The sequence below is a fragment of the Mauremys reevesii genome, linkage group 2 (genome assembly GCF_016161935.1).
Source record: "Mauremys reevesii isolate NIE-2019 linkage group 2, ASM1616193v1, whole genome shotgun sequence".
Classification (NCBI taxonomy): Eukaryota; Metazoa; Chordata; order Testudines; family Geoemydidae; genus Mauremys; species Mauremys reevesii.
Window position 1 is genome coordinate 184,724,260 of NC_052624.1, and position 18,557 is coordinate 184,742,816.

Below are 18,557 nucleotides of genomic sequence, written 5' to 3' on the forward strand. Positions count from 1 at the left end.
CTGTAGTGGGACCTTGCTGATTCGCACTAGCAAGCAAGAGACCCCTTGTGAATTACTGAATTATGTGAACAAATAAAGCATTGCAAACTCTGCTGTAGGAAAAAAAAACTGTAGATGAAGCAAATTTATATATCTAGAGCCTGTACTTGAGATGGGGAAGGGAAACACCAGAAGTTAAACCTAGTGGGTATCAAGTTACTTGATGAGGAAAAATGAGACTTCTAAATGTAATGGCCAGATAATAGCAGCTATGTCAGTCTTTCTGCCTGTGTAAGGAAGATTTGTTCAGACTGGCTTCCCCTTGAGGTGCAAAACAGAAGTGGAGAGGGAGAATGAGACATTTGTGAAGCCATCAGAACGACTAAGCCATTTTGGTCTTCATGAGGCTAGGAGTAGTGAATAAGCCTTATTTTCACTTGCCTAGTCTTTAACTCTATCTGCTAACTCATATGAAAACTACGAACTACTGTGCCTTCACTAGGATTTTATCTTGTGTTAGCTAACTCAAGTTAAGAACACACCTTTTTTCTCTAGTAAAGAGATGCCTCAACTGTCATTCAACTTACATGCTCTTAAATAATTTTTAATGTTTTGGAGAGGAGTTAGAGATATAGACCACATCTAACTACTCTACCTTTTTTCCTACTGTAATGTGTTAATATCCTAGTGGAGACAAGGCAGGTTGTAGTTTTAACATGTTAGATGGCTACGGTCATCACTGGGGAAGCCTAGGGTTTACCTTCACCAGCTAATCCGTTAGCTAAGGGCTTGTCTACACCTAAAGTGCTGCAGCTGTAGCCCTTAATGAAGATGCTACCTATGCCAATGGGAGAACTTCCTTTTTGGTGTAGAACTCCACCTCCCCAAGAGGCAGTAGGTACAGTGCTGGGAGACGCCCACCCTTCAACATAGTGCTGTCTACACTGTGAGTTAGGTTGGTATAACTGTGTCACTCAGGGGTGTGGATTTTTGACACCCCTGAGCAACGTAATTATAAGACATAAGTTCGTAATGTAGATCAGGGCTAGTACGTTATCAAAACACACCCTTTTTCTCAGTGAAAATAAGGCCCCAAAGGGAAGGAGAGTTACAAGAGAAACTGCTGATTAGCTGAAGGTTTGAATATCAGTTGCTTTCTAAAGTTCTGCAAATTGTGAGCTGTTTAGTGTCCGCCCCTGCTCAAAGTTAGAAACAGGAAACGTGCATATTGTAAAAAATATAGACAAGGAAATAAGTACATAGGCCATGACAACTCATTCTACAGCAAAAAAAAGTCTCTCTTGGCACCTGAATCTTGCCTGACTGCATGGAAGTCATACTATTACAGTAATTTGTCTATTTTAGTAGTTTTAGATGTAATACTTCAATATTTGTACATGGTTTGTAAAAATAAGCCTAAGTAATATGAAATCACAGCACAAAGCACTCTATTAAATCACTGAGAAGTAAGGAAAGCACATTTTTGTGACATACAAACTTTGCAGGATACCGAAATGTAGTCTAGCATGTTTCTATTGTAATATACTCAAGTTTTTTGAAATATTTTCATCTTTTGACAGTTCCTTGCACTTATATCAAGGCATAGGTAATAAGCTTTTTGGGTGGTACATAATGTATTTACAAGAAGTTTCATCTCAGTATAAAGCTGATCAGAGTATTTTACTTTTGACAACCATAATATTTCTTAATTATCTGAGTTCAGAAGGGCTCATCTCCTCAGATTTATTATAAGCAGGATTTAAAAAGTTATTTTCCCATAAAAACTTGTACTACTTGATTAATTTCCACATATTTTGGAGAAGATGGAAAGGAGATGGTGAATAAGCAGCACAGAAGTTGTAATTAAGTGATTACTCTAATACAATTAATTACCAACAGTTTTTATTTTTTTTAAAAAAGGCTTTTTAGTTTCACTTAAGTTTGGTAGTAGATTGATTTTTGTCATCATCTACCTCTAGTTCATCTACCACTTCCTGTAATTCATACTCCAGTTCGCTATCTTGAGAAGGTGTAATGTCACCATCCAAAGAATCTTCACTATATTTGTCCAGCAGATATTTCTGTGGTGTGATATCATTCTCAAAGGGATCCCTTATTTTCTTCTTTTTCATTTTCTTTTGTTTTTGTATCTCAGCCAGCTGCACCTGCTGCTGTTCTGCCCACCCAATGCCTTCTGTGTCCTTCACCTTTTTCATTTTTTTGTACTCCATTATTTGCTTATTGAGCACTTCATGATCGATCCCAAAAAGATTAGCTGGGATGGACGAAGCTGCCATCTCAGAAGATGATTCACTGCGAAAAGAAAAGTATTTTTTAAGAGGCACATGGTAAACTGTACTATGAAACTTTAAGGCACAATTACCTTTACTAAGCTTCTTTATCAAGAGATCATCTTGTGAAATCAGAGGGAAACAGAGAAGCCTTTTTAGACTCTCAGATTCCAAGCCCAGAAGGGACCATTGTGATTATCTAGTCCAGCAGTTCTCAAACATCGTTACGCCATGACCCCCTTCTGACAACAAAAATTACTACACTACCCCAGGAGGGAGGACCGAAGCCTGAGCCCGCCAGAGCCCTGCCACACCGGGCAGTGGGGGCGAAAGCCTAAGGGCTTCAGCTCCGGGTTGGGGGCCTGTAACCTGAGCCCCACTGCCCAGGGCACAAACCCTCTGGCTTTAGCTTCAGCCCCGGGCAGTTGGGCTCAGGCTTTGGCTTCAGCCCTCGGTCCCAGCAAGTCTAACACCAGTCTTGGCAAACTCATTAAAACGGGGTTGCAACCCACTTTGGGGTCCCAAACCATAGTTTGAGAACCCTGATCTAGTCTGACCTGTATAACACAGGCCACAGGACTTCCCCAAAATAATTCCTAGAGCAGATCTTCTAGAAAAACATCCAAACTTGATCTGAAAATTGTCAGTTATAGATAGGGACTTACCAAATTCATAGCCATGAAAAATACATCACGGACTGTGAAAGCTGGTCTTTTGTGCGCTTTTAGATTTCACAGGGGAGACCAGTGTTTCTCAAATGGGGGTCCTGACCGAAAAGGGAATTGCAGGGAGGTTACAAGGTTATTTTAGGGGGGGATCACAGTATTGCCACCCTTAGTTCTGTGCTGACTTCAGAGTTGAGCGGCCAGAGAGCAGCAGCTGTTGGCTCAGCGACATCTCTGAAGGCAGCGCCCCACCAGCAGCAGCACAGAAGTAAGGGTGGCAATACCATACCGTGCCATCCTTACTTCTGTGCTGCTGTTGGTGGTGGCTCTGCCTTCAGAGCTGGGCTCCTGGCCAGCAGCCACCGCTCTCCAGCTGCCCAGCTCTGAAGGCAGTGCCGCTGCCAGCAGCATTGCAGAAGTAAGGGTAGCAGTACCAACCCACCACCTACAATAACCTTGTGGACCCCCCCCCCCCCCCACACAACCCCATTTGGGGTCAGAACCCCTACAATTACAACACCATGAAATTTCAGTTAAATAGCTGAAATCATGAAATTTATGATTCAAAAAATCCTATGACCATAAAATTGACCAAAATGGACCGTGAATTTGATAAGGCCCTAGTTATAGAGAATCCACCATGACCCTTGGTTAATTGCTCAATGGTTAATTGCTCTCACCATTAAAAATTTACACCTTGTTTCCAGTCTGAAAATAAGGCTTCAATAGCACTCAGCCTGGTATCACCATCATTCTAAATAGTTTGTTCAGCTCAGTTCCTCAAGGAATTAGAATTTATTTTATATTTTTTTACCATCTTCAGAGGAAAAATTCAAGACTCAGGGCTTGTCTACATGAGGAAATATACTGGTATAACTATAGTGCGTATTCAAGAATAAGACTGTCCACAGGGGCAGTTATACTGGTATAACTAGAGCAATATAATTATACCAGTAAACTTGGTAGAATGAGCCCTCTGACTTAGTAGGATTTGTTTCATATAGCGGTAATGCTGTGAAGGGGAAAGAGTGATGCAGATATCACTTACTTTAGAACTTTTTAGGGCTTCAAGTATTATGGAAATTAGCATGTTATAAATCCTTAGAATTTTGGGATCTAAAGTGATATGTCCTTCAATATACTGTAAAATTTAGTACAGAAGTCTCCCTAGTCTAAGACATAGGTCATGAGACAATGGGCTAACAACACTGCACTTCTATAGAACCTACCATCCAGGAAACTTGAAGCATAGGCACCAACTAAGTGGGTGCTGCGGGGCTGGAGCACCCACGGGGAAAAATTAGTGGGTGCTCCGCAGCCAAGCTTCCCTGGCCCCCACCCCCTTCTTGCCGCCTCCTCCCCCGAGCGCGCTGTGTCCCCACTCCTCCCCCTCCCAGCATTTCCCGACAGCCACCTAAGAGCGGTTTGGCGGCATCTAGGACTTTCCGGGAGGGAGGGGAAGGAGTGGGAATGCTGCACGCCTGGGAGAGGAGGCAGTAAAGAGATGGGACGGGGTGGAGACTTGGGGAAAGAGGGTGGAATTGGGCAGGGGGGCAGGGTCAAGAATCCACAGGGCAGAGGGCAAGTCAGCACCTATGGCTTGAAACCTACAGCCTGTAAATTACTGAAACAAAAACATCTGACTTATGGTTACTGACTTTCTGCACATAGATATTGCCTTCAGAAGCACCATGCTCTGCAGAAGAGCATATTGTAGATTGGGAATACAGAAAATGGCGAGATCACCAACTGAGCAGGAAGTTGCTGGTTTTTAAACCCATGCAGTTAACCCAAAAATAGTGAGCTGCATGTTACTCTTCATTGTCCTACCTGTGACTCTGTCCCAAATACTACTCCAATCATTTTCCACTGCCACACTAAGGTCCATACATCTAAATTAAATACATTTTCCCTTGCAGTACTTGTGACCTATGCACTGGAGCACCGTGCTAGCACACAAGAACCAGAAGGCAAAAGAGAAATAAATGTCCACATGGAGTGAAATGCACAACGAATCCAAAACATAAAGAGCAAGATGTAAATTTAGGTTTTTAAATGGTTTTCGGTGTTAATAATCTAAGGGGTAAGAGAGGTAAGGATGGCTCTTTACAGAATATCTGTGGTATTTTGGTATCATGTGGCGGCTCCAATCAGTAGGTGGGGCTCATTGTGCTAGACACTGTAAATTCAAAGTAAAACACTGTCCCCTACATTTTGTTTTTGTTATGGGTGGGTTTTTATCATCACTGACTACTCAATATCCCTTTACATTTATATATGGTAGTCAGTCACTCTTTTGAAAGGCAAGATGTCTACATAGGATTTCTTTAAACTGCGCTAACTTTTCCTTTGTCTTTTTTCATAACTCCATCATATCAAATTCTTAAGATGCTAACAATTAGATACCACAATAGGGGCTAGAGAGAAATACAAAATAGACACACAGCATAATTATTTTCTGTATCTTTAAATAAATATTCTTTCGATTTTTAATCCAATATCCATAAATGAAAATACTTGTTGCAAAATTTCAATTAATAAACAACAAAACAAAAAACCCACCTAAAGTCGTTTTCAGCCAATGTGTATTTTTCTTCCTGAGGTCCAAAATCAGCAATTGCCAATAACCTATCAATCTGTAAACAAATGAAAAAATAGAAAACATGTGTCCATTATTAAATCTATTCTGTTTACATTCATAAAGGAAACAAGCCAGAATGAGACAGCGAACAGGTCTGTTTCTTTTACGTGTGAGTATCATAGCTGCCTCCCTCTGGGTTTCTGGAAAGTATCCATTTCAAAATGGTCTGTATTTTCAATAAATGTCATCCATTTAATTTACAAAGCCTCTCAATAAATACTATGAAATGTAGGGAATAATCTGCCACTAGACTTATCAGTCTGTAGAATTGCCAGGAAGTACATACCTTACTGGGATCTTTACACCAAATGGAATAATTAATTAGTGGACTACTGTGACTTTCAAGGGTTTGGCATATATTTGATGTGGACTGGAGAGAGAATTTAGTTTTTGGTTAATTAATAATTCCTCATTTTAAGTTTGATTTCACTTTATTCTTGTAAATTCTTCCCTTTACCAATGTACATATGCTTCAAATTTTCTGTCATTCTCTTCCCCCTTTTGGAAATTGTCTGGCCCAATCTTGTATGTAAGAGATTTAATTTAAAAAAAACTCAACCAACCAACCAAATACCACCACCCCACAACTACTTTAAACAGATCAGTCTGTCCAGGACTGTACATTTCTAGTGCGTTATAGGTTACCTTTAGCTGTGAAAGTTTTACCAAATGTAAGGTTTTGTAATATTCCTTTTCTGTGATTTTTTTTCCTCATCAGTCTTTTATTCCTTTTGTGTTTCCTTGTATTAGGAGTTGAAAGTAACTGTCTTTCTCCCCTCTTATAAGATATAAAGTTTCCTCTACTGGGGGTTGGTGTCTGGTTTTTAGTTTATTTGAAATACAGATTGCATATAAAAATGGACTTGAAAGTTGGGTCCTGTAGTAGAGATTTAAAGCTCCTTCTGGGTGTTCTGATAATCACAGTTAGGTTTCTGAGAAATCCTTGTGTTACTTCTGGAAAGATGAAGGAATTATATCTGCAGGCTGGGACAGAGGACTAAACAACCCTAAACTGAGCATTAATGTGCCTCAACTTTGCCTTATTACTACACCTGTTGGTGGTGGGGTAGAAAGGCACTCTCACTGTGGTGGCGTATGCTAACAAAAAACATTTTCTGGATTTATCACTATCTTTGCGTATGTCTGCACTGCAGCTGGCTTTGTCCTTCCAGCCCAGGTAGACAGACTCAAGCGAGAATGCTAAAAACAGTAGTGTGTAAGTTGTGCCATGGGTGGCGGGTCAGGCTAGCCCTGAGTCCACCAAGCCCACCCAGCCCATTGGGTCTGAGCTCAGGTGGCTAGTCCGAGCTGCTGCCTATGCAGCCATGTTCACATTTATTTTTTGCATGCTAGCTCAAGTTAAGCTACTGCAAGTCTGTCTACCTGGGCTGGAAGGCACAATTGCAGTTGCAATGTAGACCCCCCCTCACTGACCAGAGGAAATTCAGCTGTTCGCTTCGTATTCCTAGTGCATTGGTGAGAAATGAAAAACACTCTGCCTCTTCCAAGGTTGCTAGTTGTGCAGTGGATGCTCTTGTGACTCTGATACTCATAATTATATGTAACCAGATCGTAACAGCACTGTGTCTAACAGTCTGCTCATTTAGGTCACAGGACCTCATGAATTAGCTCAATTTTTAATGTAGTTATCCTCTAGTTTAATTTATTCTTCAAAAGACTCCAGAGTATCACTGTGCTCTCTAATTCGTGGGACTCTCACAATCCTAATATTACCTCCTCTCATCCTCAATAATAATGAATCCCTAGAAGACATTACTATTCTAAAAGTACTTCCACTAGTCTGCAAGCCTGTTACCTTTAGCTAGATATTATCCTCAATATACAATATCCCTGTTTCTCTCCATTAGATTCTAGCACCTTTTACAAAAAAACAACAGTTGAACCAGCTGCAGTGCAGTTAGCCAGCTGGTCACCATCATCACTGCTCTGCTTCCTTTTTGGCATAAGGTTATAAAGACAGTAGTTTCCTGTCTTTCATTTGAGGTTATTTGATGTATCTCTCTCCTGGATTAACCTGTCTATCTTCTGGAAACATCTTTAGACAGTGTTCGTCTCTTCAGAAGTTTTTATAGATAAAGGCAACAAAACTAATGAAAAAGATAGCTCTACTTTCCACTGTCCCCAAAGTATCAAAATAATTGGCGACCCTTATCAAAACATTGAAAAGCTTGTTGTCAGAGACGGGGAATTGGTTTTCAATTTAAATTGTTTTCCAGATCTAGTGAGCAACTATGTGTCTACTTAAACATTACACCTATTAAGCCTTCCATGTTCTTCTTACATGTCTGTTCCAAAACACACTGCAACATTTGATATTTATACACTGAGTCAGCGATTGTATCTTACCTCTTTTAATGCTGCAGCTTCTTTGTCTTTAACAAACACAATTGGAGGAACAGTTCTCAGGACCTGATGGGTAATCAAAAGATGTCTAGAAAAAATAAAATGTCCCCAGATATGAGCAGTCGTAAGCATCTTTAAGACAGATGCAATATTTGTTAAATAAAAATGAAGCAAACACATTGTGAAGCATGGGTACTGTTTGCAAAGTTTATAGGCAAAGTTCAGATGACAAATTCTAGTATTTCAAAGGACTATACTATAGATTAATGGTCTGTAGCATTCTGCTACTAGAAAAAGAATTTCTCAAGTTCAAGTCCAAATTAGGTCTAAGTTTGTTGGATAAGGATGTAAGCTATAGGATATCTACTGAAGCAAAGACTACAGTGATGTTACTGAAGAACTCAGTGAAGTGTGTGTATGTACACAAAGATGTGACATAATAGGGCAACTGGAGTATTTTCTAGGGCTCCCATGTACACAGGATTTTCTGTATATGCAAAAAAGTTACACAGTCTAAATTACTTTTTTTAAATTTGAGAAAATTAATCCCTTTCTTTTCAGCTAAAAGATTTAGAGGAATATACAGAAATAATACACTGACTTACAGAAAAAACTCAGTGAATGAGAGGCAGGCAGTTGCAGCTCCCTGATTTTCTGTCTTGCGCAGTTCCAGCCCTGGCCGCACTGTAGTTTATAGTAGCCCCAAGCTACTACCTTTTATAAGCTAACAATTAGCGAAGCGAAGTGGCACTCCAGCCACACCCTACCCAGCAGACCTGGGTGGAAGAGCTGGGTATGCTAGCTATACATGGGTTGAAAGCACCCCACGAGGGGAATTTTCAGCTGGCCCGATATGGCCAGTATGCAGCCCATCTGTGTGCCTCATCAAGGGAGATAATCTGGCCCCAAGTATCTAGAAGTGCAGATGTCCAACATCCTGATCCAAAGTATTCTAATGAAAGTCACATTCATGATTCGTAAAAATACCTTAGAAATTTCCCTTCAGAAATTCTTAATAGACAGAGTGACTATTTATGTAGCAGAGTAATTGTTTACAAAACTTTACAGCACACACCAGTACCTTATACGTGGGGCACTTTTCTGTAAAATACTTTCAATACGATCATCCTCTGCACTTTCAGCAGGGTTCCAGTACACACGACATGCTGAAAAGTCTGGTGACAGGGATACCTGTAAAATGCAAAGATTTTTATTAGAACTGTCGATTAATTGCAGTTAACTTATGTGATTAACTACAAAAAAATGAATCATGCTTAAAAAAAATAATCGCAATTAATTGCAGGTTTAATCGCACTGTTAAACAATAGAATACCAATTGAAATTTATTAAATATTTTGGATGTTCTTTTTAGCACTTTATAAATCTAATTAGATACAATGACATAATGATGATTCCTCCATCGCCTACAGAAATGCAGCCAGCTCTGGGGTGGAGTTCAGTGCAGTGTAGTGACCAGATAGCAAGTGTAAAAAATCAGGGCAGAGGGTGGGGGGTAATAGGAGCCTATATAAGAAAAAGCCCCCAAAATCAGGACTGTCTCTATGAAATCAGGCCATCTGGTCACCCTATGGACTAATTCTATGTACTCTTTGCAACTCCAGAGCTCGCCATCTCTACTATGAAACTGATCACAGAACTGTACTCATGTCTGTATGTATGCTGATCTTTTAACCAATTCTCTTTTTTTAAAATACATTTTAGTTTAGTTAAGAATTAGATGTAAGTGTGTATTTGGATAAGATCTGAAATATTCATTAACTTGGGAGGTAATGTGTCTGATCCTTTGGGACTGGTAGAACTTTCTTATATGAAGAATAAGATTTTAAGTAATCCTTATCATATCTGACTTGGGTGTCTGGGTGGAAGCCAAGGCTGGGTTGTTATAAGGGAACTGTGTTTTGGCTTCTGTGCAACCAGTATGGTATTGTAGAAGCTGTTTTGTGCTGGCTTGGTAAATCTAAGTATTGGAATATCCACCAGTTTTGAGGGATTGTCTGCCCCATTCTTTGCAGTTTGCCCTAATTGAGTGACCTCAGTGTGGGCTCCCCTGGAACCCCAGTCACAGCCAGTATAAACTGTGTCCCACTGGGAGCCCTTTGCAGGCATCATACATGGACATAGCTACACTGGCAAGCATTCCTAATATAGACATGGCCTAAGGCCCTGATCGTGCATTGTGATCCTTGCAGGCAAACTGCTGTGCCTCCACTGAGCCCCATGGAAGACTGTGAGGTGCTGCATGGTACAGCAGTCCACCTGCATAGATCAGAATAGAGGACTGGGACCTAAAAGTTGTTTTTGAATATCGCGGTATCTTGTTCCACACCTTAGTCAAAGTGACGTCACATGAACTATGGCTTTTGTACTTGCCTTGGTGAGTTCCAGCTTAAGGTCACAAACCTCTTGACTGACTTCACAGGTGCTCATCAAGTCTGTCACAGCTTTATACAAGAGGACGTTTAGGACCTTTTTGCGTATGCTGTCTTCTTTCCTAGTTTTCTGCTGAGTAGCCTTTAGTATAGTGGCCAACTTAGATGGTTTGTACACCTTTAAAAACAAAAACATTAAGAAATAGTCTGGACAAATGTACATTTTTTTGTAATTCTATACTACTTTTCAATTTTATCAGCAAAGAAGTGTGATCTTAAAGTATTATATTTAAGATTTATTTTCTCTTATTTTGTAGCGTCTTTAATTTAGCCATCTATAAAGCTCAGTAAATCTCTGTTCTAAAATGGAGTGGACATAATCAGGAAAAGTATTTTTTATTTTTAATAAAAACTATTTGTTTTTAGTTTGCTTTTCAAATTGTACTTTGGATCAAACCTAAAGGGTCAGATATGGCGATATGGCGTGCCTTAGGAAAACTTTAAGCATGGAACATGCTGTTTATGAACTTTAAATGTAAACAGAACTAGATTATGAAAAATCAAAAGTAGAATATTTTGAACAGGGGGGACAAAGACACCACTTCCTGCAGCTCCCATTGGCTGGGAATGGCGAACCGTGGCCATAGGGAGCTGAGGGGCTTCATGCCTGCAGACACTCCAAGTAAACAAAACGTCCCAACCCGCCAGTGGCTTACCCTGACGGGCCGGGAGCCAAAGTTTTCCAACCCCTGAAATATGGGGTCGGCTTATGAAAGGGTCATATGGTTTTTGCTATTTCTACCTATCCATTTTGGGTGGGTCGGCTTATAAACGAATGGGCTAATGAATGAGTATATATGGTAACTACAATCTGAAGGTTGCTACATAATGAGTATCACAGGTCACTTTCTTGTGGTTAGGTTTCCACAGCCCAAGAGCCCAGATGGCAAACTCGCCCTTGTTTGTAAGGGAGACAGGGTAGGTGAGGTAATATCTTTTATTGGACCAACTTCTGTTGGTGGAAGCTTTTGAGCTACACAGTGCTTCCTTACCCAGACCTGAAGAAGAGTGGAGTGTTCGATCTACGTTTATAAACCTATGTGCTGAAGACCAAGGCCACGGATCTTCACATGCTTAACTTTAGCCAATTTGAAAAGACTGCTTATAGACATTTGCAAGATTGCAGCCTAGGACTGAATATGTATGGAGATAAGGCAGGAAAGCCTGGTGAGGATAGCTCCACCTTACAGGCAGAACAGGAGGTTACATATAAAAACTTTAAGTGATTATCAGGCTAAAAAGTGAGATTTTTCAGTGAGCCTTAGGTAAGAAAATCCAAGCAACTTGGTGAAAATGCTTGCCAATACTGTGGTTAGCATTATAAAAAACAAAACAAACAGGACCATAAACACCAAAAACTTGAAACTAACAAAATGTGTGCTAAACTTAAACCAAACCAACTTTTTCTGCAGCATGCTTTCCTCTATTCTTTTATTATGCCTAATTTAGGTCCCAGTTTCTGCTGTCAGAGCTGCAATTCAATGGCATTATTTGTGTGTGTAAAATTACTCATGTGCATAAGTGTTTGCAGGATCTGAACCCAAGAGTAAACTCCTTAGGACAGAAATTTGTCTTCCTGGGTCTGTAGAGGATCAGGCACATTTACGGTGTTAAAACAATACTGCTCTATGTATTCTATAGATAACTAGATTGCTAGTCTTCATTTTTAAAATTCTGATGTTTCTTGGTAGTAAATAAATGCATTTCAGAAGTCACATATGCTGGTAAAAGCACACATTTTCCCCACTTGACACAAAGATGACACTTTAAACTCTGAAAATTTGCACTTACCAAATGAGACCCCACTGTAGGACTGTCATACCAAAACTTCTTTCTTTTCAAAAGAGAAAAGAAAAAAATTACTTTTTAAAAACTGTAAAGAAATATTAGGCATACATGTGTATGAAAGTGCCATTCTACTCTGAAAAAACACCTTCATAAGTAAAATGGCATTAAAGGAATCTTAGTTTCTCAATGACATTGCATCAAATGTGCTCAGCGTACACTGTTTTACTTTAGTAAGCCCTGGTCTACACTACAGGGTTAAGTTGAAATTAGCTGCATTAGGTCGATTTTATAATGAATGTGTCTACACAAGCAACCCCGTTCCATGACCTAAAGGGCTCTTAAAATCAACTTCTGTACTGGCGAGGGGAGCAGCGCTAAAATCGACCTTGCTGGATCAAATCTGGGGTAGTGCAGACGCAATTCAATGTCACTGGCCTCCGGGAGCTTATCCCAGAGTGCTCCAATGTGACCACTCTGGACAGCACTTTCGGGGGAGGGATAGCTCAGTGGTTTGAGCATTGGCCTGCTAAACCTAGGGTTGTGAGGTCAATCCTTGAGGAGGCCACTTAGGGATTTGGGGCAAAAATTGGTCCTGCTAGTGAAGGCAGGGGGCTGGACTCGATGACCTTCGAGGTCCCTTCCAGTTCTAGGAGATTGGTATATCTCCAATTATTATAACTCCGATGCACTAGCCAGGTACACAGTAAAAGCCCCAGGAAATTTTGAATTTAATTTCCTGTTCGGTCAGCGTGGCGAGCTCAGTAGCACAGGTGACCATGCAGTCCCCCCAGAATTGCAAATGAGCTCCAGCATGGACCGAACTGAAGACACTGGATCTGATTGCTGTATGGGGAGAAGAATCTGTGCAGGCAGAACTCCGATCAAAAAGAAGAAATGCTAATATATATATGCCAAAATCGCACAGGGCATAATGGACAGAGGCTACAACAGGGACACACAGCAATGCCGCGTGAAATTTAAGGAGCTCAGGCAAGCCTATCAAAAGACAAAGGAGGTAAACGGTCTATAATCAGCTGCATGGCATTCTAGGGGGGGACCCTACCACTATCCCACCACTGTCCGTGGAGACCTGTAAAGGGGGAGTCTCACGCAACAGGGAGGAGGATTTTGTGGATGAGGAAGAGGAGGAGGAGAATGCGCAGCGGGCAAGCGGTGAATCCGTTCTACCCGGCAGCCAGGACCTTTTCATCATCCTGGAGCCAAAACCCTCTCAAGGCGGAATCTCCAACCCTGAAGGCGGAAAAGTCACCTCTGGTGAGTGCACATTTGTAACTACAGTACAGGGTTTAAAAGCAAGTGTTTAATGTTTGATTTTCCCATAAGACTTGGGATGCATTCGTGGCCAGTACAGTTACTGGAAAAGTCTGTTAACGTGTCTGGGGATGGAGCGGGAATCCTCCAGGGACATCTCCATGAAGCTCTCCTGGAGGTACTCTGAAAGCCTTTGCAGAAGGTTTCTGGGGAGGGCTGCCTTATTTCATCCTCCACGGTAGGACGCTTTACCACACCAAGCCAGTAGCAAGTAGTCTGGAATCATTGCAGCACAAAGCATGGCAGCGAATGGTCCTGGATTTTGGTCGCATTCAAGCAACATTAGGTCTATATCTTTCTGTGTTAGCCTCAGGAGAGTGATATCATTCATGGTCACCTGGTTGAAATAGGGGAATTTTTGTAAGGGAACAGTAAAAGGACACCAGTCATGTTGGGCTGTTTGCTGAGACTAGCCATGCAGCGGGGGGAGGGGTGAAGGGATCAACCCAGAGAATAGCTACATGGTGGGGTCGGGGGAGGTGTGTGCTGCACATCCACCTTAAAACCGCAGACCCTCCTTTTAAATGCCAAACCCAACCAGCATTGCTTGCTATGGGAAAAGAGGCCGCTGCACTTTGAAACCATTCCCACATGTTATGAAGGCGTTAGAAGCCAACTTCGCTTTGGCTTACCATGGCTGCCTGGAAACCGAATTCTGTTGCCCAATCGTGTGTGATGTGTCACCATACCAGCAGGTGCTCAATATAAAAGGCAAAATGCGACCTTGTACCTAAAGCACGTGTTGTCTGCTGTCTTGATTCACTGTGAAAGAGTCTCCCTTTTGTTCTCCGAAATGTATAATCTTAAATTTTACTCTCCCTTTTTATCCCCCTGCAAGTGCAAATGTTTCTATGCTCCCCCTATCATCTCCATCCCTGAGGTTATTGCAGATTAGAAGGCAAAAAACCCACACTCGCAATGACATGTTTTCCAAGTTCATGCAGTCCTCCCGCACTGATAGGACACAGCTGAATGCATGGAGGGATTCAGTGGCAGAATCCAGGAAAGCATTAAGTGAGCATGATGAGAAGAGGCAGGATGCGATGCTGAGGCTAATGGGGGAGCAAATGGACATGCTCAGGTGTCTGGTGGAGCTGCAGGAAAGCCAACAAGAGCACAGACCGCCGCTGCATCCACTGTATAACTGCCTGACCTCCTCCCCAAGTACCAGATCCTCCTCACCCAGACATCCAAGAATGTGGCGGGGGGGGCCCTCTGGGCACCCAACCACTCCACTCCAGAGGATGGCCCAAGCAACAGAAGGCTGTCATTCAAACAGTTTTGTAGTGTGGCTACAATAAGCAATGTGTCCTTGTCCTTCCCACCCCACCCCACCTGGGCTACCTTGTCAGTTATCTCACTTTTTTTTTTAATTAATAAATAAAGAATGCATGGTTTGAAAACAATAGTGACTTTATTTCCTTTGCCAGCTGTGATCGAAGGGGGGAGGGTGTTTGGCTTACAGGGGATTAAAATCAACAAAGGGGGCGGGTTTGCATCAAGGAGAACATAACATAAAAACATAAGAAAGGCCGTAGCCGTTCTTCAAACTCCTCTTTGGCTTTTCTTGTTACACTCTTGCACTTAAGTTGGCAGTGTTTGTGCTCCTTTCTATTTGCCTCACTAGGATTTGACTTCCACTTTTTAAAGGAAGTCTTTTTATCTCACTGCTTCTTTTACATGGTTGTTAAGCCACGGTGGCTCTTTTTTAGTTTTTACTGTTTTTCTTAATTTGGGGTAACACACACAACTCTCACACGGTAGCCTGGCCAGTCATGAAACTGGTTTTCAAAGCCTCTCTGATGCGCAGCACGCCCTGCTGTGTTCTTCTAATCGCCCTGGTGTCTAGCTGCTCAAAATCAGCCGCCAGGCCATTTGCCTCAACCTCCCACCCCGCTATAAACGTCTCCCCCTTACTCTCACAGATATTATGGAGCACACAGCAAGCAGCAATAACAATGGAATGTTGGTTGCACTGAGGTCTAACCTAGTCAGCAAACAGCACCAGCGAGCTTTTCAATGTCCAAAGGCACATTCTACCACCATTCTGCACTTGCTCAGCCTATAGTTGAACTGCTTCTTACTACTGCTGCCTGTGTATGGCTTCATGAGCCATGGGAGCAAGGGGTAGGGTGGGTCTGCAAGTATAACTATTGGCATTTCAACACCCCCCACAGTAATTTTCTGGTTTGGGAAGTAAGTCTCTTCTTGCAGCTGTTCAAACAGCCTGGAGTTCCTAAAGATGCGAGTGTCATGCACTTTTCCTGGCCATTCTACACTGATGTCGGTGAAACGTCCCTTGTGATCCACCAGTGCTTGCAGCACCATCGAGAAGTACCTCTTGCGGTTTATGTACTGGTTGGCAAGGTGTTCCGGTGCCAAGATAGGGATATATGTTCTGTCTATCGCCCCACCACAGTTAGGGAACCCCATTTCAGCAAAGCCATCCACTATGACCTGCACATTTCCCAGAGTCACTACTCTTGATAGCAGAACGTCAGTGATTGCATTGGCTTCTTGAATCACAGCAGTCCCCACAGTAGATTTGCCCACTCCAAATTGATTCCTGACTGACCGGTAGCAGTCAGGCGTTGCAAGCTTCCACAGGGCTATTGCCACTAGCTTCTCAACTGTCAGGGCAGCTCTCATCTTGGTATTCCTGTGATTTAGAGTGGGGAAAAACAACTCACAGAGTTCCAGGAAAGTGGCCTTACTCATGCAAAAGTTTTGCAGCCACTGGGAATCATCCCAGACCTGCAACACTATGCGGTCCCATCAGTCTGTGCTTGTTTGCCGGGCCCAGAATCACCATTCCACTGTATCAACCAGCCCCACTGCCGCCATGATGTCCCAATTGCCACATCCTGTGCTTTCAGGAACATCTGTGTCCATGTCCTCATCACAGTCATCCTCATGTTGCTGTCTCTTAGCCAGGTTCCGCACATACTGCAGTATAATGCGCAATGTGTTTACAATGCTCACAACAGCGGCGGTGAGCTGAGCGGGCTCCATGCTATGGAATCTGCATGGGTAACCCAGGAAAAAAGGTGTGAAATGATTGTCTGCAGTTGCTTTCACAGATGGAGGGAGGGGAGACTGAGGACATGTACCCAAAGCCACCCATGACAATGTTTTTGCCCCACCAGGCACTGGGAGCTTAACCAGAATTCCAATGGGCAGCAGAGACTGCGAGAACTGTGGGATAGTTGCCCAAAGTGCACCGCTCCATAGGGTGACCAGACAGCAAGTGTGAAAAATCGGGACAGGGGGTGGGGGAATAATAGGAGCCTATATAAGAAAAAGACCCCAAAATTGTGACTGTCCCATCTGGTCACTCTATCGCTCCGTGAGTCAATGCTAGCCATGGCAGTGAGGACGCACTCCTCCGACTTAATGCGCTTAGAGGGGACATACAGAGTCAACTGTATAAAATTGATTTCTAAAGATTGACTTCTATAAAATTGATCTAATTTCGTAGTGTAGACATACCCTTAGTGCGGCAAGCAAATAGCAACACTATGTAGAGAACCCATGGGGGAGGGGGAGGAGAGGAGGCCAGAAGGAAATACAAATACATTTAATCTGGGACCACAACTATTAAAATGCCTTATTCTGACTACTGCAGGATCATTAGATTTAAGGTGGTTTGACTTACTTCCATGTGCATTTCCATGCACTTGGTTTTGGCATAATTACAAAACATCCCTTAAAATATATTCTGTCCTAAATTACCAATCCCCTCAATCTTTACTCCACTTTAGTATAATTTTTGTCTGAGAATACTGATAGTTTGGGAGTTTAGCAGTATGCATACTGTAGATTAAGTCAATTTTACTGCAAATACCTCGGGCTAGGAGGTAGGGAGCAGCGTGCTCAAGCCAGAACAATCTGCACGAGGAAGATTTTCTTTTAAGTCTCATTGCAAAACGGCTCAAGTGTAAACAACATAAAGCAGGAGAGGGGAGCTAATTAACCAAGACGCGTTCCTCCACACGGCTGGAAGGGGGCGCCCGTGTAAACACAAGCGCTCAGCCACAGAATTGGAGGCTGCTGGTGCTGCAAACCGTGGCAGCAGTTTTCAGGGCAAGGCAGGCGCTCCCCAGCAGCGGGGAGGTTGCTGCCCGGGGAGGCCCGTGCTCCGCGGCCTTGGGAGAAGGGAGCTCCCGGGGGGTGGCCAGCCCGGCCAGGGCACTTACTTGGTTTTCGAGGCGAATTTCTTGAGCAGGTTCTTGGAGCCGCAGAGGGCGGCGGACCCGTGCAGGGCCCGGCCCCCGGGGCCGCCCGGGAGCAGAGCGCCCGCGCCGGCCTCAGCTCCGCCGCCGCTCGCAGCGCTCCGCCGCTCGGCCCCGCCGCGTGCGATCGCTCGGAGCTGGCGCCATCGGGGCCCCGGGCCGGCCCGCGAGCCCCACATGCTGCCGCGAGCCGCGCGCCGCTCCGGGCCCGGGGGAGGGAGCAGCAGCCGGGCCTCCCTGCGCCGCGCCGCGCCCCTAGCGGGCATGGGCAGCACCGCACCGGCCGCCACCGGCCCTGCCCCTGAGACGCTGGAGGCGGGAGCTGCGCGCTCCCCCGCGTTAGTGAGGCGCTTATCGCTTAGGCCACCTTCTGCCGCTGCTGGAGAGTCAGCTGCACTCGCCCAGGAGAGGCGCCGCCGCCCTCCCAGGCACTAATAACAGGGCCCGTAGTGCGGGACTTGCCTTTCCTCGCAGGAGCCGTCAGCCCCAGCCGGGTCCCGAGTTCCCCCAGCGGGCCTGGCCTCTTTCCCAGCTACCTCCCACCCCTCAGAAAGGGCCGCGGGACTGGCGGGCCCATGCTCCACTTTGGCCAAGTCAGTAGAGTTCAAAACAAAAGATGACCCTGGAGAGAGCTGGACTGCTGAGCAAGCTGTTCACTGATCACACTGCACTGAATTCCACCCCAGAGCTGGCTGCATTTCTGTAGGCGATGGAGGACTCATCATTTCATTGTATCTAATTAGATTTAGAAAGTGTACCTGTCCATCTGTCCCTTTCCCTACACACACACATGCATGGGACTAAAGGGGGGTAAG

At 43.7% G+C, this 18,557-nt stretch overlaps 1 protein-coding gene across 1 annotated transcript; it reads right to left on the bottom strand.

Moving 5' to 3' along the window:
- Positions 1-1,864: 1,864 nt before the first annotated feature.
- On the bottom strand, positions 1,865-18,239 carry RBFA (ribosome binding factor A). Its single transcript, XM_039528052.1, has 7 exons — positions 17,707-18,239; positions 12,182-12,224; positions 10,332-10,508; positions 9,022-9,131; positions 7,944-8,028; positions 5,498-5,571; positions 1,865-2,292 (listed from the first exon to the last, which is right to left on the bottom strand). The coding sequence occupies exons 1-7, from the start codon at positions 18,006-18,008 to the stop codon at positions 1,911-1,913; spliced, it is 1,173 nt and encodes a 390-aa protein (XP_039383986.1). The 5' UTR covers positions 18,009-18,239; the 3' UTR covers positions 1,865-1,910.
- Between the last annotated feature and the right edge of the window lie 318 nt (positions 18,240-18,557).

Excerpts from the sequence above, each read along its gene's own strand:
- RBFA (XM_039528052.1), bottom strand. The coding sequence starts at position 18,008 with ATGCCCGCTAGGGGCGCGGCGCGGCGCAGGGAGGCCCGGCTGCTGCTC. Across the intron at positions 8,029-9,021 it reads AAAAGTGCCCCACGTATAAG|ACATCTTTTGATTACCCATC; the intron begins GTACTGGTGTGT and ends TATTTTTTCTAG. Across the intron at positions 5,572-7,943 it reads AAGCTGCAGCATTAAAAGAG|ATTGATAGGTTATTGGCAAT; the intron begins GTAAGATACAAT and ends ATTTGTTTACAG.